Source organism: Amphiura filiformis, chromosome 4, assembly GCF_039555335.1.
Source record: "Amphiura filiformis chromosome 4, Afil_fr2py, whole genome shotgun sequence".
Lineage (NCBI taxonomy): Eukaryota > Metazoa > Echinodermata > Ophiuroidea > Amphilepidida > Amphiuridae > Amphiura > Amphiura filiformis.
In genome coordinates, this window is record NC_092631.1 from 31651195 (window position 1) to 31674311 (window position 23117).

General features: G+C 36.1%; 1 protein-coding gene across 7 annotated transcripts in view; it reads left to right on the forward strand.

Annotated features, from left to right (window-relative positions):
• LOC140150809 (histone deacetylase 4-like) overlaps positions 1–23117 on the forward strand; it is a 119706-nt gene that overhangs the window by 34890 nt on the left and 61699 nt on the right. For 2 of the 7 annotated variants that reach the window (XM_072172938.1, XM_072172939.1), the window contains exons 1-2: positions 13940–14117; positions 17236–17307. The exons of 2 other annotated variants lie outside the window; for them this stretch is intronic. In XM_072172938.1, the coding sequence (XP_072029039.1) occupies positions 14069–14117; positions 17236–17307 (121 nt within the window). In that variant the 5' untranslated portion in view covers positions 13940–14068. Of the gene's footprint in view, positions 1–13939; positions 14118–17235; positions 17308–23117 lie in introns of those variants that run through there. 3 more of the 7 variants (XM_072172943.1, XM_072172941.1, XM_072172942.1) reach the window with 2 other exon arrangements.

Below are 23117 nucleotides of genomic sequence, written 5' to 3' on the forward strand. Positions count from 1 at the left end.
CATGTTTAGAATGTCATAAGGATCATTGCATTTAAATTTCAGCCCAATCGCAGCATTTTCGGTTAAAATGACCTTTTGTGACCCCTGTGACCCTGAATGACCTCTGACATTAAACAAATCCATAAGTTTTGTAGCCAGCTACCCAATACTGCTTGTGACTGAGTTTGGTCGAACTCCGATCAAGGATGTGGAAGAAGTAGCAAATTGTGAGAAAGAAAGAGGAAAGAAGAAAGAACTAGAGCAACTGTGCCCTTTGCAAGGGCACGAGGTAAGTTAGGCGGATGACTGTGATGATCTGATCAAGCAGCAACACTCAGTGCTGTGTTGGATAGTATTAATTTTAATAAGATTGTTTCATTAATTGCCGTTTTGATAAACCTTAATCGTGGAAAGCTGGCATTTTGAAAACTTGACCTGTGACCTCTGTATGGCCCCTTAATGACCTGAAATGAATTTTAAAATATTTAAAACATGTTAAGAATGTCATAAGGATCATTGCATTCAAATTTCAGCTCAATTGAAGCATTTTGAAAACTTAACCTTTGACCCCTTTATTGCCCCTTAATGACCTTAAATGAATTTTGAAATATTTTCAACATGTTGAAAATGTCATAAGGATCATTGCATTCAAATTTCAGCTCAATTGGAGCATTTTGGAACACTTGACCTTTGACCCCTTTATGACCCCTTAATGACCTAAAATGAATTTTAAAATGTTTTAAAATGTTTAGAATGTCATAAGGATCATTGCATTGAAATTTCAGCTCAATTGGAACATTTTTAAAAACTTGACCTTTGACCCTGTATTACCCCTTAATGACCTTAAATGAATTTCAAAATATTTTTTTAATGTTTCAAATATCATAAGGATCATTGCATTTAAATTTAAGCTCAATTGGAGCATTTTGAAAAACTTGACCTTTGACCCCTTTATGGGCCCCTTAATGACCTTAAATAAATGTTTAAAATATTTTAAACATGTTTAGAATGTCATAAGGATCATTGCATTTAAATTTCAGCTCAATCGGAGCATTTTCGATTAAAATGACCTTTTTTGACCCCTGTGACCCCTTGGATGACCTCTGACGTTAAACAACCCATGATGTTTGTAGCCAGCTACCCAATACTGCTTGTGACCGAGTTTGGTCGAAATCCGATCCAGGATGTGGAAGTAGAAGCAAATTGTGAGAAGAAGAAGAAAGAAAGAAGAAAGAAATGGCAAGAAAGAAATAAGTTAGGCTGCACGCCTAACTTAACTAGAGCAACTGTGCCCTTTGCAAGGGCACGAGGTAAGTTAGGCGGATGACTGTGACGATCTGATCAAGCAGCAACACTGTGCTGGATAGTATTAATTTTAATAAGACTGTTTCATTAATTGCCGTTTTAATATACCTTCATCGTTGAAAGCTGGCATTTTGAAAACTTGATCTTTGACCTCTGTATGACCTCCTTAATGACCTTATATGAATTTTAAAATATTTAAAATATGTTAAGAATGTCATAAGGATCATTGCATTTAAATTTCAGCTCAATTGAAACATTTTGAAAACTTGACCGTTGACCCCCTATTGCCACTTAATGACCTTAAATGAATTTCAAAATATTTTCAACATGTTTAGAATGTCATAAGGATCATTGCATTTACATTTCAGCTCAATTGGAGCATTTTGGAACACTTGACCTTTGACCCCTTTATGACCCCTTAATGACCTTAAATAAATTTTAAAATATTTTAAATATGTTTAGAATGTCATAAGGATCATTGCATTTAAATTTCAGCTCAATCGGAGCATTTTCGGTTAAAATGACCTTTTTTGACCCATGTGACCTCTTGGATGACCTCTGACGTTAAACAACCCATGACTTTTGTAGCCAGCTACCCAATACTGCTTGTGACTGAGTTTGGTCAAAATCCGATCAAGGATGTGGAAGTAGTAGCAAATTGTGAGAAGAAGAAGAAAGAAAGAAAGAAAGAAAGAAGAACTAGAGCAACTGTGCCCTTTGCAAGGGCACGAGGTAAGTTAGGCGGATGACTGACGATCTGATCATGATCAAGCAGCAACACTGTGCTGGATAGTATTAATTTTAATAAGATTGTTTCATTAATTGCCGTTTTAATAAACCTTAATCGTGGAAAGCTGGCATTTTGAAAATTGACCTTTGACCTCTGTATGACCCCCTTAATGACCTTAAATGAATTTTAAAATATTTAAAACATGTTAAGAATGTCATGAGGATCATTGCATTTAAATTTCAGCTCAATTGAAGCATTTTGAAAACTTGACCTTTGACCCCTTTATTGCCCCTTAATGACCTTAAATGAATTTAAAAATATTTTCAACATGTTTAGAATGTCATAAGGATCATTGCATTCAAATTTCAGCTCAATTGGAGCATTTTGGAACACTTGACCTTTGACCCCTGTATGACCCCTTAATGACCTTAAATGAATTTTAAAATGTTTTTAAAATGTTAAGAATGTCATTGCATTGAAATTTCAGCTCAATTGGAGCATTTTTAAAAACATGACCTTTGACCCCTTTATGACCCCTTAATGATCTTAAATGAATTTTAAAATATTTGAAACCTGTTTAGAATGTCATAAGGATCATTGCATTTAAATTTCAGCTCAATCGGAGCATTTTAGGTTAAAATGACCTTTTTGACCCCTGTGACCCCTTGGATGACCTCTGACGTTAAACAACCCATGACTTTTGTAGCCAGCTACCCAATACTGCTTGTGACCGAGTTTGGTCGAAATCCGATCAAGGATGTGGAAGTAGTAGCAAATTGTGAGAAGAAGAAGAAAGAAAGAAGAAAGAAATGGCAAGAAAGAAATAAGTTAGGCTGCACGCCTAACTTAAAGAAATGGCAAGAAAGAAATAAGTTAGGCTGCACGCCTAACTTAATTATGACCTTTTAGTCCTTTTACAGAATCAAACAATTAAGGTTATTATCAATTTTAAACTGTTGCGATTTGGTAGTTCACAGCATCTTGCGAATGGTAGTGAGCTTTGGCAAAAACTGCATTGCTCATTTCATAGCGAGGGTGTAGAAGAATTCAAATATCAGAGATATACTTGTGTAGGTGAGTGGTTCTTGAGTTATGTTGTAAAGAGGGATGAAACAACAACACTTTTGTAAACCTTACATAACTCAGTAACCATAATAAATTAAGCAAGTTTGCAAAGTATAGGATTTGTAGAATGAGCTTTTGCAAAACATGAAGGTGTTAGTTTTCAATAATATATTGATCTAGATAATGATAATTGATTTTTTGGTTGCTTCGACCAATAATACCTCGTCTACCCTTAAACAAGCCCTTTTGCACAATCAAACAGTGTTCCCATTTAGACATGATAGTGTACCACATGGAACCAGGCACTGGCAGTGAATGCTTGAATTGGTACCTATTGTTCATTAGACTACCTGCAACTTCACAAGAGATTTTTAACCTCAAAACTCAAGTTTAATAATAGCAGTGAAACCGGCACATTAAATTCAGTTCAATTCAATTCAATTCAAAGTAGTTTATTCACATATGCTTTTCAATCTTACATACTAGCAATAACATAATAAGGCACATGATAACAATATAGGGGGCCTAATACGGTAGTAAAATAAATGAGATATGTTTGAAATAATTATTTATATTTTAAAAAGCATGTTATACCATAGATGGTTATACTTAAATTGTATTTAAACTCAATATGAGTTGGATGATTAATAGAACCAAATAAGTTTGATCTTTCATTGATGTTTGGTTGATCCTTATTATTTACTAAATCAATTAATTGACTTGTTAATCGTAACGATATGGACTAATACAAGTTTACCATTATAATTAATTAGTTGATAGTTCATTAATGACTACACTGCAAAAACAAGTGTTTATATTTAAACACCATATTGTGTTTATCAGAGCAACACTTAATAAACACATAATTCATGTTAATGGTCTAACACTAATGTTAATTTTTCTAACACTAATGTTCATAAATTAACACTTGGTGTTATATTACAAACATTAGTGTTTGTAATATAACACCAAGTGTTAATTTATGAACATTAGTGTTAGACCATTAACATGAATTATGTGTTTATTAAGTGTTGCTCTGATAAACACAATATGGTGTTTAAATATAAACACTTGTTTTTGCAGTGTAGCATCAAAGCAGCATTGACTGGATCCAAAGATCAAACCAATTTGGTTCTAGTGCTTAAAAGCACTAGAACCAAATTGGTTTGATCTAAATTGGTTTAAAAGTTATAATAAAAAATTTATTTTTTATAAATACAATTATGTAAAGTGAAAAAAAGGTGGTAACATGCATATTAAAAGGGCATTTCGTGATCCACAGCCTCATCCCCCCACTTTTCTTTAAAAAAGTTGAGATTTTTATAGCACTGGAAACCTCTGGCTACATAAATAAATGTTTATGTACCAAAGATATCTTGCAGATTAATTCATTCAGCAAAAATATCGTCAAATTTGAATTTCGTTCTGGTATATACCAGAATGAAATTACAACTGCCTATGAAGCAGTGAAGTACACATAATCATGCATAACTCGCAAATGCAAATCAGAATCAACTGAAAATGTGTGAATAAGCTTTTTTTGTGGATATCTACTAAAAACGGTCACAAAAAGAGGATGCTAGGATCACAAAATCCTCCTTTAATTATTATGATTTTGTTCCATTTGGTCCTAGAACAGATGGTTCTATTAGGATAGGACACTGGAAAATAATGCTTGGATTGATACCACTACTACTAGCTACATGTAGCTATCCAATGGCACTGTTCCCACATTTGACATTCCTCATGGTATTTGATGCATGGCTAGGTCAAGGTCTTGTCTTGTCTTCTATCAAAATCACTCTTTGAAACTTGATAACCTACAACAGTTTGGTGGTAGATAACCTGTGCTATAAAGGAAGTGTCACTTCAGTCTGCAGAATTTGTTTCAAGAAAGCCATGTACCATTATGTCTACACAGGTCAGTGTATGCTTTTCTTAACTTTTAAAATACACTATCCTTGTGGGTAGAAAATCACTTTTGTAACTGGGAGCATGCTGGGAGCTTGTGTCCACATGACTAACTTAACTCTGCACACAGATCCTGTGCTCTGCATTAGTCATATTTTGCCATGCTTGAGAACTTCCCTTTCTAGGCTATTTTTAGCCAGTCCCAGCAGCTATAAATAAATAAATACTGTGGGAGGCGGAGCTTACCATTGATAAATATAGAGGCAGCTATAAATAGCTACTGATAAGTCTGGTATGAAGGTCAAATAAGGACATGGGATTACAGAGACCCAGATATGCACCTGTGAGGCATTCCCAGATGGCAGTACTATTTATAAACAAGCTGGGTTATTTAAGGAAACAGGTGGGTGGGGCTTACACCCATTGATCAACCTGAAATGACCTTATTTAGGCATTAAGGGCGGGTGTACCATTTTAAGTGACTGGAAATGTAGGGAAGTCCTTGGATTGGGGTATTTTGTTTGCTACTATTAACCACACTGCATAATATTTTATGGAAAAAAAATCACTTAAAGGAAGTGTCCGGTAATCACAACATTAAGCCTTATATGTTAGAAAAATAATTATCAAGCACGAATCACATGGTTTTATTTCAAACAAACTCATATTAATCATAAAAACGAATAAAAACAGCCATCTCTCAACACGCGATATTCAAAATTCCCGCGCCGAAATTGTCTAGAGCAGTGGCGTCCACATAGTTCAATGAAGCCTGTCGACAAATGAGCACAAATAACCATGGCGTCACTGCTCTAGAACATTTCGGCGCGGAATTTTGAATATCGCGTTGAGAGACGGCTGTTTTATTAGTTTTATGGTTAATATGAGTTTGATTGAAATAAAACCATGTGATTCGTGCTTGATAATTATTTTTCTAACATATAAGACCTAATGTTGTGATTGCCGGACACTTCCTTTAAAAAACCTAATCTAAAACCACCGACTAAAATGCTATTCAGTAGCCCGTTCAGTAGTTGTTACCAAGAGAAAAAGTAACATGGAAGGTACCGTATTTGACTTAAAGTCAGTCATTTTGTGAGGTGCCTAATTAAAAGTAAAAGTTATAAATGGGAATTTTTATGCTAAAGTGGAAAGTTTAGGTTTTTGTTCAGACTTTTGATGGAATTTCAGAATTTCTTGGAAGATTTTGTTGGGGCCCATATTAGTGGAGGGGTGCACATTAGGTCAAATACATTAGGCCACATTATATTTTTAAGAAACAAGAAGTAACAAGAAGAAGTTAGTAGGCAATACTTGCGTGTGCCCCCTGATCCAGGGTCTTCACACACACACCAGACAATGAGTAACAGCTCTGAAACCCCTATTTTTAGTGACAAGTCTGTGAACTCGTGACCAAATAACCGGTGTATCACTAGGTGATTTCATGACTTCTAAAAGGTCTGAAAATATCCATGTCAATAGAGCAGATATCAGACTGTAACAGGCTGTCAGATTATTTATAGAATAGTTCATCTTATCATGTTGGCGTGTTGGTTGACTGTCCACACACCTGTAAGAGCCGATCTTGAATAATAAAAATGAATGATTTGAAACTACTTGGTACTCTAGTTTGGTAAATCTTTCCCTGGACAAGTCCTTTTCAGAAGTCCTTTTCAGAGGGCTGAACTTTTGGAACTCTAGGGAGTGCCATCTTCAGGACATCATTTTACGATAAAAATGAATGACCAGTGCTATTATTCCATTGTGCTTGATCATAACCCCACTTTGTTTGGGAATAACAAGCAAAAGAGTTTTGAATTTATTTGGTAACAGATTTAAATCAAGATTTCTACTTGCCCATAATGGTTTATTAGGAGTTGGGCAAATGGACCATGAGAACACTTTGTTCTTTGGGGTGATGTTAGGGCATTGGTCATGCATAGAGTCACACACTTTTTGAAAAGAGGAGTATCCAGCAGGGTTAGCTTCAGATCTGGGGATTGGACAGATACGTACAAGACAAGATGATACATGTCTTGCATCCTTTAAAAAACTTCTCAAAAACCAATACAAGTACATATATCAAGTTGATGACACATTGTATCATGCTTGATATGCATAAGGTGGTGTGAACCTGTCACCAGGATGGTTGTTATAAATATAGCATTTACAGCCATTTTTGAGCCAGTATATCTATAGCATCCAGCCATACAGTTTCTTTTGGTACTGTACTATTTGTGGCAGGTCTTTCACAAATTCTTCCTTTCATATTATATAGGGTGGTGTGGTAGGTGTGCAACTGTGTAACTATGATGATGTATCACAAAAAGCGGAGAAGAATTACCTTGTTGTACAGTTTTGATGGGGGAGGGAGCATGATTACAGGCACAGTTGTCGGCTGTCCTGATGGACAGGATCAGATTGGAAGAGGGGAGGATAACAACAACATATGGGGGGGGGGCTACATTAACCCTATGCCTGGGCACGACAGGCCATAATAGATATAGCTGTATTTACATTGACATCCGATGTACACCGGGCGGATCTTGGTAGGCGCAAGTTGCTTGAGTAGCGGTAGGCGCTGCCAGGAGTAGTGGCAGAGTGAACGGTAGTCAGCGTAAGTTCCATCAGGCATATGTCAGATGATTTACTCCTGACAAAAGTCGGAACTAAGAAATTTATTTCGCATGGTTGAAAAAGGTCACAGAAACACCGGAAGTGGTAGCTTATGTTTACGCAGACCAGAAGTGATTGCTTGGTGAAACTGGTTGGTGTAGTGCTAGGAGTAGGCTAGGTGTGGACACGCAGTAGGAGTAGGGAAAATATTTGTAAGTTTATGTAGGGTGTAACTCAAAATGTGAACACGACTTATAACAACTTTTAAATAGGAATTTTTTTTTGACCTTCAAATTGAGGCAAAACTTCACCAAAAATGAAATATTTTGTATAAATTTTTGGTGACAAATCTCACCAAAGGGAGATACTAACCAAAACAGTAATGAGTTACAATTGAGGGGGTGGCAGCAGAGATCTGCAGTCCCTCCCTGTAGATAAACCCTGCAGATATGTAAGAGGTTCAAAATTTGTTTTGGATTTGTACAAAGGTACCGTAGGTCATCATTGGCATGAGTTATTTTTAATACTACCACTTCAGAAGAGTCCAAAGAACAGTGGGGCATAGGTTTAAAAACAAGTTATTTTTGAAAGTGTGATGACACTTCAATTGTAAATTATAGTAAAACCAGTCAACAAAATGCAAATATTGATTATGTGTATAGAGTGCATGTTGATTTAAAACGAAAGCAAAAATAGATAGACAAGTCACACCATAGACGGAAACGTTTGCAAACCAGGCCACTTGCGCCAGCTGCGTACGTGTCATATTGCACTCGCGTAAATTCACATAAGCGCTAACTAGTGACATGCATTACGCAAAGCGCAACACAGGCAACTAGTGCTAGTGCTGCGCCTAACAGCTGCGTGATGACCTATAATATAAAGTGGGTTATCATAAGCAAACGTCTGTCATACCTTCTTGGCATTTCGAGATATGTCCATTTCAGACCCAAAAGGTTAGTCAGTAAACATACACAAATATAAGGCTGATATCCTTTCATAGTTCAGCAAAAATGAACTTTTGAGAGTTATATTGGCTTTAATTCTTACAAACCAGTGCAGATTGAATTTTGAATTGTATGTAATTGAAAAATTGACCGTTCCCCTTTCCATGCAAGAACTTGTTACAAATTGTATATTTGCAAGCAGCACAATAAGTGTCCAGCTCAAGATTATAATCAGCTTAAATTTTTAAAGACAAAGAGTAAATTAGCAGTTTTATGAATGATTTCCTTTGACTCATTAGGATGGTCAATTTAATTTTGGCCATGATGATACCCACCTGGTACATGGCATGGACAATTAGGCTGACCATTGGGTTTTTCACATAAAACTTTGTGCAAGTGGTCAAGTCAGTTAATTTTGTAGTAGATAAAGGGTGAGAAACAGACCATTACCATAGATAATCGGTGTCTTGTTGAGGTATGGTGAGCATGTTGAGTCGCTCGAAGGCGAGACCCGAAGGGTCGAGCCTTCAGCGACTAACTATGCTAACAAGACACCGATTATCTATGGTAATGTCTGTTTTGAACCGTTATCTTACATATCTGATGAGCCAAAATAAGCGAATTTGTTGTTATGGTTTATTCATTTTCCAAAAGACAAAAAGAAAAGCTGATATGATTATCTTGTGTAAGTTTAGGGTTTTTCCAAAATAAAAACACACTGGGACAGTGTAATATTCTCCTCATGTGTCCTGCGTTCTCGAGTCTATGAGTCTTATTGTAAGTGATTTAATCAAATCAATACAGCATTGATTTCAATCTATTTAACGCGTTAAGCGGGAGATTCTATTTAATTCACTTTCGATAGCCTTATTAATTCTTTATACATATATTAAGTAATATTAATAATGAATATGTAAATAGTTCAAAGGTCAAATTAAAAAGTGGGTGTGTTTTACCTAGATATGACGGTAACTCATTTAACACCATAGAATATATATTTATCTTTAATATACTTATACAACAAATGTCCTGAACAAAATCAACGCATATTCCTGGGTACCCTCCTCGACCTATTTTGGTTGGGGTTAGGCATGGATTGTTGTAGTTACTAGTTTTTCTACATCTAATCTTGTGGCCTGTAATGTACTGCATTTTAAGTGCAAAATATCCTTGGTTGAACTTAATTTGTAAGACCTCATGGCTATGTTTTGTTACATACTTTGTCGGAATCTGCGTTAGTTGGGAAAGGGGGGACAAAGGTAGATTGACATCACCAGTCCTAATTATACAGGCTTTAAGAGACATAATACAAACTAATTTGCATTATTCAATAGAGGTGTTCTTGGTGTTATTCCATCTTCATTTAAATCTAATATGCATAAACTTGCATAATAATTTATGCTGATCGTGTAAAATATGTAAAAGTCAAAATTAGAGCCCTCTCTTGTTTGATCACGTCATAATGTAATGTGATGCATTTTAAGTTTGTTGAAATGTCCAAAAAAATCAAATAATGTGGCCAGTGTTTCTAAATATGAACATGTACGTCTCTTGTTCAAAATTTAATGACCTAACCAAGATTATCTTGACCTGACCAAGATTATCTTGACCTGTCCAGATTATCTTGACCTGTCCAGATTATCTTGACCTGTCCACATTACTTGATATAATCAACAGTTGACCAGACTTTGAACAAAAGAAAAACAATAGATAATGGAACAAAAGAAGAGGGCTAGACGTATATGTTTGGATATCATATTCATGGGTAAAATGATACTGAAAGTGTTTACACCAATGTGGCAATATTGGTGTGTAAAAGCCCGGCAAGTCCCAACCCCTACTACATGTAGCCGGGCAATTGCTGTAAACCCCAGCCTTTTGCCATGGCTCAAGTCCCTGCCCAAATTCCAAGCTCTTTGGACAAGGTCAACTCCCTGAACAAGGGCCGACACATGCCTGGCCCTGAATTTGTGACCACTCCCTGACCAAATGTTGTGTCAACTGCCTGGACATCTCCAGGCACCCAGGGGCACAGGGTTCCAATTGACAAGTGCATTAATCTTGAATGGTGCTGTTTCCTATTGTGGGAATTGTATAGCTGTTGTGGTAATGGTGTTTGTGTTACCCTTTACTCTGGATAAACAAACACACAAACAAACAAACAAACTTATAGAGACCATGCAGAAGGGACCAACAAACAAAGCACAATTAAGTTACACTCTCAAACTATGGGGACAACAGTTTGGTTTATGCATGTATCAGACCCAAATGTAAACACACTTTAGCACTGAAATTTGAAAGATTCTGCATTCTTTGCACACATGCAGTAAAATCACGTTGAGAGAGGGTCAGCAGGACCACTTTGCAATTTTGCCCCTCTTGTAAATTTTGCGTAGTGCGCTGCTCAGAATACTTGGTAAGAATCGCAGTAGCTTTGATATAAATGCACATGAAAAAGGAAGTCAACATTCCCAGTAGAAATGTAGCATTGATTAAAGCTTCAGTACCTTTAAAAGCAGTTGTGTTTTATGCAACTGAACTCTGCTAATGAATGGCCTTCAGTGGGTTGTTGCAGTTACCAAAATAGACACATACTTTAGAGGAAACAAATCCCAGGTACGCACCAATATTCAATCCAGGTAGATAGAGAGATAGGCAGCGATCAGAGAAGACATCAGACCCTTCCCAGAATCCTTTGAATCATGGTACATCACCGCATTATAGTAGTAGCAAAGGACACTCTTATTTGTATAGGTTCCCTTTGTTTTCATGTTGAGAATAGACTGGCTACACATAGGTCGATTGTCATGAAATAAACATATTCTATTGCTCTATTCACTACTTGATAGCGAATTAATACAGACAATTGAAATGGAAGAAATGCATTGTGGGAAGTGTAAGATATCTTGTGTGGGGAGAGATGTGTTTGAGCAGTATCTATTTGTGATGCGGCTTCTCGTTTTTGTTGATTCTTCAATTTATCTTCCTGGCAGGTTAGTATAGTGAACTTATTAATAGTGGGATTAAATTAAAACATCCAATGCACAGAGTAAAGTTTGTGAAGGTTGTACAGGGAGTATTAAAGTTGTCTAGCTTTGAAGGTAGGATTGGGCTCAAATACAGTGATAGCAATTTCTTGCATATATTCAGCGGTACCAACATGTTACCAGTGTTGGGTGTGTTTGTATTGACCAAGCAAACTTTGTCAGTAAAATGTGCAATGCTCCAATAATTTTAAAGAAATACATAGGATTTTGCCTGACCTGTTATTTTGTAGCAACTGACAGATAAAATTTGCATTCTGTTGGAAAATAAATCAACCAGCAACAAATGATATTGGAGCTGACCTGAATTGAATGGCAGCAAATAATAATATTGTGTAATGATGTATATTAGTAACGATAGTAACGATAAACGTAAATAAAAAGATTGTTGTTGCTAGTGATGTAGTACTAGGACACCTCTGATGACGTCACAGATGTTGATGATGTCAAATAGGAAGATGTTTTGCCACCCCCAGGGGCGGATTTAGAGGGGGGCGCACCCGGCGCGCGCCCCCTCTATTTTTTGCAAAGCGGCACCCGACTTAATGCATTTTTGCAGAGCGGCGCCTGACTTTGTGTGGGCGGCGAGCCGCCCCCTCTATTGAAAATTCCTGGATCCGCCCCTGACCGGGGGGGGGGTCAGGAGGTTGTCCCAGACAAGGTCGATGTCTAACCCTTTGTTAGACATCGTATATTGTGTTTTCAACAATAACACAGTCCATCCACTAGGTTTGGGAGGCAGGCAGGGGTTATCCCATCTCCAGGTCATAGCTTGTTCATTTAATGCAATTCTGTTGGTGTCTCTCTGAGGCAACAAATACAAAAACCTTGTTCTATAGTACCACCACTGGGTATTGTGTGATTCTTATGCAACACACTACACAATCAGTGGTAGCACCACCTCGATGCCCCCAGTAAAAACCCAAAATTTCCACTGTTTGCTGCTATTTTGCACAAAATTAGTCTTCGTCACCCCAACCCTAAATTTTTTTCTGTAGCTGCCACTGAACACAACCATTTTACCATCATGTTTGAGTGAGTAGCCAGTGATTTAACGTAATATGTGTCACAGTACCAATGGTTGAACAAAGCATCATTGTTGCCAAACAGCATCCCTATTATTGTTATTAGCAACCACTGCAAGGCAGGGAGGCACATTCTCTCTGAATTACCTCATTTTGTTGTTAAAAATTATCAACTTTTTTTAAAAACCACAACGTCATACCTGTGATATTGCCAATTAAAGGAGCATTTCTTGATCCTAGCTTCCTCTTTTTGTGACATTTTTCAGTAGATATCCACGAGAACTGCTTATTCCCAAAATTTCAGTTGATTCTGATTTTGCGTTTGCGAGTTATGCATGATCATGTGTATTACACTGCTCCATAGGCCACTGTGTTGTAATTTCAATTTTCATTCTGGTGTACCAGAACGTAATTCAAATTTGACGAAATTTTGTGTACATTTAGCCAGAGGTTTCCAGTGGTATAACAATCTTGGGAAGAACACATACGAGCCCGAACTTTACCCACACAATTTATCTTTTTTAAGGAGAAATACGCATAAATAAATTGCAACGAGTGTCAACTTGTAATGCAATAATTATTCTCTTCGAATGGAGATAAACTTGTTTTAGCCCTTTAATGTTGCAAATCTTTTTTCATCTTTTTGCATTACAATATTGTGATTGTTGAAGTTTTGTAGGCCCCTAATTGTTAGACAATGATGAAGGTGCTTCTATAATATAGGCCTATAGATGAAAATGTTATTGGCAGTATGGAGCTTTTTATAACTTGTCTTCATTTGCAAGTAATTAGGCCTAGACCTATGTGTGAAATTATTCACTTGTTTATTGCGGAACTCTTACATATGTAATCAGTATGACGTCATTGACCAGTTTAATGTTAATTACTTTGATAAGTCTAAAATCATTTTCTTTGTATATCATAAAGATAATATATCTATATTTTGTTGATCAAACATGTTCGTTATCATGCATGTATTGGATGCAAGCCAGCAGTTGCAAATAAAATTAATTATAAAATCAAATGGATATTTATGTACAAACATGTTAAAAATTGTTCATTGTTAAAAAACAACACCTAAATGTGGTGAAAAACAAACATTGTCTCTGAAGAGAAAGTATTCTGTGTTACTTGAAACTTCTCTTGAGGTAGTAACCATGGTTACGATGCCAATTATGTAAACACAATCTCCATGACTAGGGAGTAGGAACACTGTGGTCATGCGGATGGCCGTGAACTTTGATTAGATTGGATAAGAGTGAGTTAAAGGAAGCCAGTAGAGCATCAGAACTAGTTTTAGCAGTCATGTTGGGTAGTCATACAATCTTGCAGTCTGGTCTAGAAACTTCTTGACACTATTATACCAGACTTGGGTGTTTGCGTGTTGATCAACAGACTATTACCATTTAGTGTACAACTTTATCTGAGGTCCATCCAGCAGAATTGATGTTGGTAGGAGAGTGGAACCGTGTTGGCCCATTCGGGATTATGAAAGGTTGGTAATAAACCAGGGGTAGAACATGAATGAATACAACAGGTGCTCAGGGTTAGAATTGTGGACTAGAATCAGAAATTGATATCTTGTATGAATAATTGGATGAATTACAAGTTCATTTTGTACATTTTATTAAAAGTCTAGCTCAGATATTTTGCAAGAATCAAATGATCACAGAAATCCTTTTCAAGAATCAAGACAGATTCTTATTAAGACGGATTCTTGCACTGAGTGACGAAATTTAAAGTCTTGTATGTTCTGTTTATATAGGTTGTTTTTTTTGTTACCAGATAATATCATTGGAGAATTTTGATCATTTGTTGTTTTATGAATGTACTGATTGTCGGTGCAATTCTGTGGCATTGTTTAAGTTGATAGAGAGCTTGTTATTGTTAAATAATTATGGAAATGGTGTCCTGGTTGGATGGAATCATGATACATGAGAATTTTCCTGTTAAAACAGGGTTTCATGTTTTTTGTTACCCGAATTTCTGTGTTTTATTTATTTTTAGCCCATTTTTGAGCATTTTAAACAGATTTTTCAGGATTTTCCTATTTTCTCTTTGAAATGTATTATCATGCCTGTATATTGGTATCTCAAACTATGGAAGGAATTGCATTGTAGGCTTTGATGCTATTATGACACAGAAATCTGATAGGAAATGAAATGATTATCAGGAACCTATGAATGATATGAATACTATTCACGTTTCTCTGCATGAGTTTTAAAAATGATGAACAAAATTATAATAAAGAATAGGCCTACAATATTGTTTGGTTCTATGGATTTTTAAATGGCATACTATAGAAAAAGTATTTAACTCGTGTACATCGTGGAATATACTCTTTGCGTCCCTGTGCGTAGTAAGTTGTTTTACGCAGATAACTTGGCTAATATGGACGCGTAGAAATAGCGTTGTACGCTAGTGTATTAGCATGATTAGTCGCGGAGTAACAAGCGTAGTTGAATGTTCAACGATGTACACAAATTAAATAATTTTTCTATAGCAGTTGCTAGAAGGTGCTAATGCTGGTAGCATTTGGGATCAGCATCCAGTTGTCGCTAGCGACATAGCGACAAAGTTGCCTTCGTATCGACTATTTGCGATTTGACGCATACTAGCGACTTATTGATCAGATATTATCAATTGTTTTCTAATAGCGATGAAATTTACGTCACAAAAAACCCAGCTACGTTCCGTGTGATGACCTAGAATGATACGCCCTTTAGCCTGCAACATGTTTATGAGTTGCACGTGAAGTAGTGAACATGAAGTGTTGACCATACATGTCCTTGTACTTTGTTACTGACGAAATGTTGATTTTAATTACTGCCACGTACAAGAACAGGAACATTTATTCAAGGACATTGATCCCACTATCTGTAAAATGATTATCAATGAGCATGACTATAAATACAGCAATAGTAAACTCGGTACAAGTAAACAAAGTGTCCGACATGTCATAATGACGTCAAAATGTATACAGCCATATATCCAGTTACCATTACTAGCTTTGTTGTATGGTTTCTTTCTTCAGATTGATCATATTTGTCGTCTACAGAGTAAGGATGGGAGGAGGGCGAGGGGATTTTTTTTGACAAGAAGTACAGATTTTGAGACCAACCTACACATAAGCAAGACAAAAATTAAATTTTCAATTGTTATTTGCTGAATATGAACATATGATCATAGATTCAGAGTGATGACAGCAACACCTACTTGTTCCATATTGCCATGCATACATAAATACATTTGAGCTGTCTCATCGTTAAGAGGGATAGAGCGAAAGAGGCAGAGCAAAACATGTGTTTGCACAAGCGCTAAAAATAGTGTTGACTTTTTTTTTTTTGGGGTTGCTGAACTGTTGTCTTGTCCCTGTAAAGGTTAATTGGGTAATTTGTTACAAGCAAGTCCAAGGTGAAGTACCTTCCTTCACACAATTTAGTTCATACATTGGTACTCATATAAAAGATTCTGTAAAAGGTAACTTACTTTGCTTTGTAAAATAACAACTTGCACAGTTTCAAGTTTGAACAGAATGTTATTTGGACATTATACAAATGCTGTTTAATTGAAGCATGAAGAATATTAACTGGCATTGACTTCAGAATTGGTTTAACAACATAATTAACATTGATAACAGTATAAAATGAAGCCCAGTTGAAGTAATATGAAAACGCATTCTACTTGTACTAACTTTACTAAATACTAATTTCATATTGTTTTTCAAACTCATAACTGACCATAATCTGTTTCTTTTTTCGCATTATTTCCAAGTTCAAGATAGCTCTGCTAGTCCTAGTCCTAGAAGAGATCCTTTTTTGGGGACCCAATTCATCGGGTCGCCTAGTTACTATTAATGCCTTTGAAAACCAAAATCACTTGAGAACCAAGCTGTCTGAGAAATCTGTGCAAGTGGGTTCTCTGATGACATTAGATTTTGAAGGCCAGAATAATAGCAGTAAAGGCTGTAACTTGTAAGGTCAAGAGGAGAATGAATGGCCATGCTCTCCCATCAGACACTATCTTTATCTTCTCTTTTTAATTTTAGGTGAAGAAGGTTTTCCTTGATTCATTTAGAATAATGGGGACCTGTAATGATCTTTTGACAAAGATAGCGTACAAAGAGAGAGGGAGAGAATTTTCCACTCTAGCTCTCCTTAATAAAAATTCCTTTAAAAAAGGAATGGGGCATCCAATGGGAGCTTTGATATGATGTGCTGAAATGTAGCCGTTTGGATTAAAAAAACTTATTTAAAACAATTGTAACAGTCTCAACAAAATGTTATAATGTTGTCACTCAAATGTGCTACCATATAGCAAATTTGGCAATCCCAGCTACTTGGATGATGGAAACTCCTCCTGAGGTTGTTACCGTTTAAACCATATGATGTACAGTAGAGGCCTACATTGTTATTCTCTAAAAATGATGTAGTTTTGTTGCCCAATTGTGCTACCATATTGCGTGTTTGGCAATCTTGTCTGTGATTTTTTTCTGTGACAGTAACCCTTAATACAGATGTACTATAAACCCTTAAAAGACAGTGCACTACTAGTCCCCATTGTTGACCCATTGTGCTGACTTTGCTTTTGTGTTCCATTTTTCATGTCCACAGAGACTGCTGTGGGAGGGAGTAGGGGAGATACTGTCAACATTGAAAAACACTTCAACAGTATGCATCTGAAAGGTAGAGGGCTATTCCATTTTCAATGTGCACTCCCTATTTGCATGCAATTCTAGCAATTGATTATAATTTTTGTTGCACAGACAAAACCAGCCTTTGGGTTTGGTTTGGTTAGCATGGAAGCTCCATCATTTACAACAGCAAAGCTACCGGTCTTATTTTATTTTCCTCTTTTTTGGCAATATCCATCCTGTTCTTTTGACATGATCTGGGGATATTAGATATACAAAACATGAGAATCAAAACTTCCAACAATTTTTTAAGGATTTTTGCTTTTACCAATTAATTGGTTATATTCAAGCAAACTGTAGATTCAAAAGTAAAAGCAGGGACTGTCTTTTGGAATTTGCAGAGAGCATTAAATAGCTCTTCTGGAGTCTTCAAGGAGAGCTGTTTAGAGCATTTACAATAGAATGTAAGGAGAGAATGTTAACTAAGGAGAGCTAAAAGTCACTCTCCTATATCAGATTTAAGGAAAGCAGCAGAGAGCATTATTTTGCTCTTGCTCTCCTCAAAGCAGTCCCTGACTAAAGCTGTTTTTGCTTTCCTCACAGAATTGATCTGCAAGTTCAAATTGACCTGTTCCAAGTTCTAAACTTGTAGGCCCTATATTCTACATCAGAAATCCTTTCCTGATGCTGAAATGGATGCAAATTGCACCATAAGTTTTGATGTTTCAAAATGCACGTAATATCTTGTCATTCCAAACAAACAAGTTGTTGTCTATAAACAACAACAACTTGCGGAAAGGACATCCTCTACTTCATTGAACGAAAAGCTATTTTTGTATCACAAGCTAGCTTCCTCCAGCCACCATGATTCAGCCAATTCTATATATAATAAATAGTCTTGTGTTACGGGCCTTGTTGTGATGCAAAGACACTGCACAAAATACTTGGCGCTGTATAAGTAACGCATCCGCTGCACTTACTAAGTATAGATACCGCACCGCTTATTTGAATAGATTTTCTGGATTGTTCGTTTTAGTTATCCGTTATGGATTGTTTTAAGTTTGCATATAAACATTGGTAAATGCACTTTCGTTTACTGTAAATAGGATGAACATGTCTCGGGCAAAGTCTAACGGATTTCCAACTTTGACTCTCTATCCCCATAATGTAGCCGTTGGGAAGGTTATAAAAGGTATACTCAGGACTGCCAAAATAGGAAATCAAGAAAAGCCTTGCTGACGTTAATGTACATATATGGAGTGGTTGTAGTGGCGGGGAAAACAAGAAAATCTTAAGTGCAAATTGGAGTATGGCCAAGGTGTTAGTAGCAATATCTTGTAGAAGTTGAGTGTAAATATAGAGAGAGGGAGAGATATCGGTCAGTTAGTCATGTGTGAATGGCTAGTGTTTTTTTTCAAGGGAAGGGGACTTCTGAAGTTTCCCCTTCGGGCTTATTCAGATGGGTAGATTTATTGTCTATAGTTTCATCGGAGACAGATGTAAATTTCTTTTACTATCAGTTTTTCTCATTGCACAGGGGTGTTTTGATGGGAAATGGGAAGCGGATTTTAGAATTTGCCTGTTAAGGGTTGCTACAGAAGGACAATTTTCAAGTCATTACTTTCTTTGCAGACCTGCTGTTAGTCCACCTTGGTCTGGGGCGGACATTTTATAAATGAATTTAGAAGAGCAGCAACGACACCACTTGCATTACATTCCTGATGTTAAATCTACATCATATGCAAAATTTCAGGAAAAATGAACGAGTCCATTTTATTTTAGGGCCATTTGTCTATAACTGGTCTTTACATGTAGCCCTATGGAGAGAGTGCCCGTCGAGGGCGCTATAACCCCCATTTTAGGACCAAAATGTGATTTTAAAAAAAAAGCGGACTCGTCATGAATTTTCTAAAATTTTCAGAGTATGTAGTATGAACATGTAGAAATATAATCAAGTAGTTGCCCTACCTGCTCTTCTCCGAAAAAATAAAAAGTCCTATACCTCAATGATAATGAAACCTACAACTGGGCAAAGATTTGGAACATAGTTTTGAGGGATGGGGTGGGGATAAATTGCCTTCCTAACACCAGGTTACACCATATATTCAGATTGTCAAACATTTTCTGGCATTAGAATGAAGATACGGAATAAAACTTGATTTCAACAAAAGAAAACAAGTCTTAAGATTTGATTTGATACATTGAAAATGATGATGAACATCTTAAATCTCAGCATATTCCAGCAGAAAAAATTGCTTTCTAATGTTCAAAGAGTTTGCAAGTTGTGATGAAGTTGGTGAAACCGGTGATTGGTAAATGTACATGTAGTTGCTAGGTGTGGTCACAAAACTTTGGATGTTTCCCCTCTGTCTGAAATGATATCCGTTTGCACCAAATCTCACGTATATCATAAGGCCAAATATTCAGGGCAATTGCAAATGGACATTTAATGTTAATGAATCCCACATATAGGCCTTTATATCAGATATTGCTTAGAATAAAAAGCTGCCCCTCCTTTTAGGCCAATTACAATTGATCCTTAGTTTCCTGTTTCCCTCGCGCGTCCAAAATCAAGAATGGAAAAATATTTAATTATTTTATTTTTATTTAGGTATTTTCATCTTTTAATTGACTTTTTAATTACTTTTATTTGCTAATATCTGTTTTGATCATCTCAACTTTGATTATGAATATAAAACAAGAACATTGTAGGGTCCCCTACTAATGTTAATGTAAAAAATCAATTATAAAGGTAAAATAATTAAATCCGTAGTCTTAGTCAAAATGACCAAATGGACTGTTGATAATAGTCACGACCATATTTTCAAAATAAAGAAAGTAATAGATAATTAATAATTAATAATTAAAAGTCGCCTCGTCCTTTATTTTCAAACTTGAAACAGGAAACTAAGAATTAATTGTGAAGGGCCTTAGGTAGTGAAACTTACATGACAAACATACGGCTCTCAAACATGCTCATCTACCAGGTCACAGTTCTTTAACCTCAATATGTGAATACATATATAGATGACCTTTGAGTGTATTGGGTACAAAAACTCATACCCCCACATTCCCACAACCTGAGGTTAAATTTTGATCTATATGATACCTAAATGGATGTTAATAAACTTGTTATTGGAAATGAGAGTAATTTTGTTTGACATTGGATGTCATGTGACATCCAGGATGAGGATGTGGTCATCTATTCTTTTCCACATTTGAGGCGTTACCTGAACATAGTATGAATTCCTTCCTTTTCAGTAAGTATAGACATATTAAAAAATGCATTCTAGAAATGTAACCCACAAGTTCCTGAATGGGCATATATTGATATCATTTACTTGCTTTATAAACATTAGGCAACAAAAAAGGGGAAAAAAACCTGTTCAACCGGCCTGACCAACCCAGATTTTCCGGTTTTGAGATATAAAAAAATTGCTCTATGTATGTAAATTCAGCTGTGTTTTGGCCAAAATTTAATGGAAATTGTTGTATGCATGTAAAATCAGCTGTTTTGGGTAAAATGTAGATTTATTTTCACTGAAGAAAAAAATGTATGCAAAACATGGAAAAAATGCAAAAATTATATGTTAATTTATTTCCAGATTTTGGTGATTTTTAGAGTCATTTAAAAGCAATTAAACAAAAATGCCTGACTGACCCTCCCTACTAAAAGGTCTTAAAGGCCTTAGTGTGAGCTAAGTTTTTGAACTTATTTATAAAAATTTCCAATTTGCCTGAAGGGTCATGAATCCGAAATGGTTAAAGCTAGGGTTTAGGGCATTTTAGGTTAAGATTTAAGAGTTAAAGTTAGGGTAAGAGTTAGCATTAAGTCTGATTCTTATTCCACATGGCAGCGCGATGCGATGCTGTGATGCTTTTAAAACCTCGCAGCATCGCGCGATGAAATTAAAATGTACATCCAACTCCATCGCGGACCGAAATTTCCACCGCGCGATGAGAATTTTTACCGCCGAGCTCGTAAAAACCTGGCTCAGATTTCAGTTTTTATAGCATCGCAGCATTGCATCGCGCTGCGACGTGGAGTAAGAACCGGACTTTAGGGTTAGGCTAGGAGTTAAGATTAGAGTACAGGTTATTAGCATTATGTTTAGGGTTCGAATAGGTTATAGGTTTAGGGTGGAGTTTTGGGTTAGGGTAAGAACTAAGATTTATATCAACTTTTATTAGGTTTTGAACTAATGACCTTTCTGACTATCGTGGACCTATAGCTAAGAGGAGTGTGTGCTCTAATCTTTTTGAGAATTCCTCATTCAAACTTGCCTTTTTAGATCTTGTGCATATATATAATAAGATTTGATCTGATTTGATTTAAAAAAAGTGTGCCAAAGATTTCCTTGGGTTCTTTTTCTTTGGCATTTCTTGTTTTCTGTCTTTCCCGTTCTTGTGTTTGTTTGTTTGTAGACAGTAGGGGGAGGAAGAATATTGTTTTTGAATCCTATACTTCAATTGTTGCTACATTGTAATATAGTAGAGTATCCTATCAGACATCATGGTCCCAACCACCAAGTTGGTATTCAAATGGCTTCACAACATACCAGCCTGCCACACATGCATACCTGACTGCCAATCGCTTGGCATGATTGTACTGTTTATAATGATGTTCAAATCCCCTGCAGCACACTCCTTGCTCATTCGCTGCCTGACTTACTTGATCTCCCTTGCCCTCCCTGTTCTATTCTCTCTTCCCCCAGCAGTCATATACCCTGTTGACATTATACTAAGTAGCTATAACTCTTGTGACATCATTTCTTAAGTGACGTCTTTCCTTGTTATGACCTTGAAGAAGACGCGTGGGACTGGCATGTACACTTGATATTGCTATAGGGCTGAAAGGGTGGTACTGACATGTGACGTCATACATGTCATCCATATTACACATTGTGCCCAGTGCGTTCCCCCCTTGTTCATGTTGTTTACGCTAACAAAAATGTATTTTTGGCGGGTGAGAATGTGATATAAAAAGAAAAAGAGGACCTTTTTTTAATTATTGTTGCTGCTGACTGGAAAATAGTTTGAAAAACAACTCTTAAACAGCACTTAACTTGTCCCTAGAGGAAGTATAAATAAGGTACATAATGGTGCCCTTTAGTTGATCACATCATAGAGAGAAGAAAAAGGTGTCTATGATCACATACATGTATGATTTATACCAATACCATCTAGACATGAAATATTTGATTCTGAAATCACTACCATGGCCATCTTGAGGTTATAAAGACCCTTACATCTTGAATAATTTAATCCTGATATTAGTTTATGATAAATTGTGTGTATTTTTAGATGTGATGTTTAAGGTGGTATTGGATGCATTTTCTAGAAATTAGGAAATGCTTTGAGCATGTTTTAAAAAGATTAATTGAGTAGGGTAAAGTACACTGATCAATATGCCTTTTCATTGACGGACATACGGTTTCCATAATACATCAATTTATATGTTCTTTGTATCCTATTGTTTTTGTCAATAATCAATATAGTTAATGAGCTAAAAGGACTGCAAAGGCTCATTAATATGTAATTTTTGCCAATATTTTTCTAAAAATTAATGCATAAATGTTAATGGTACTTTTATTTTGCATACTTTTGCCCTGAAACTTGGTCAAAGTGTTTCTAATATGTTCTAATGTATTATATAGTGAAGCCGCCCTCTAATTTGCATATTTGCATAATTAATGAGCTAATTTGCATAAATGCTAATTAATTATGCAAATATGCAAATTAGGGGGCGGCTTCATTATATAATACATTAGAACACATTGGGAACACTTTGACCAAGTTTCAGGGCAAAAGTATGCAAAATAAAAGTACCCTGAACATTTATGCATGGATTTTTAGCAAAAT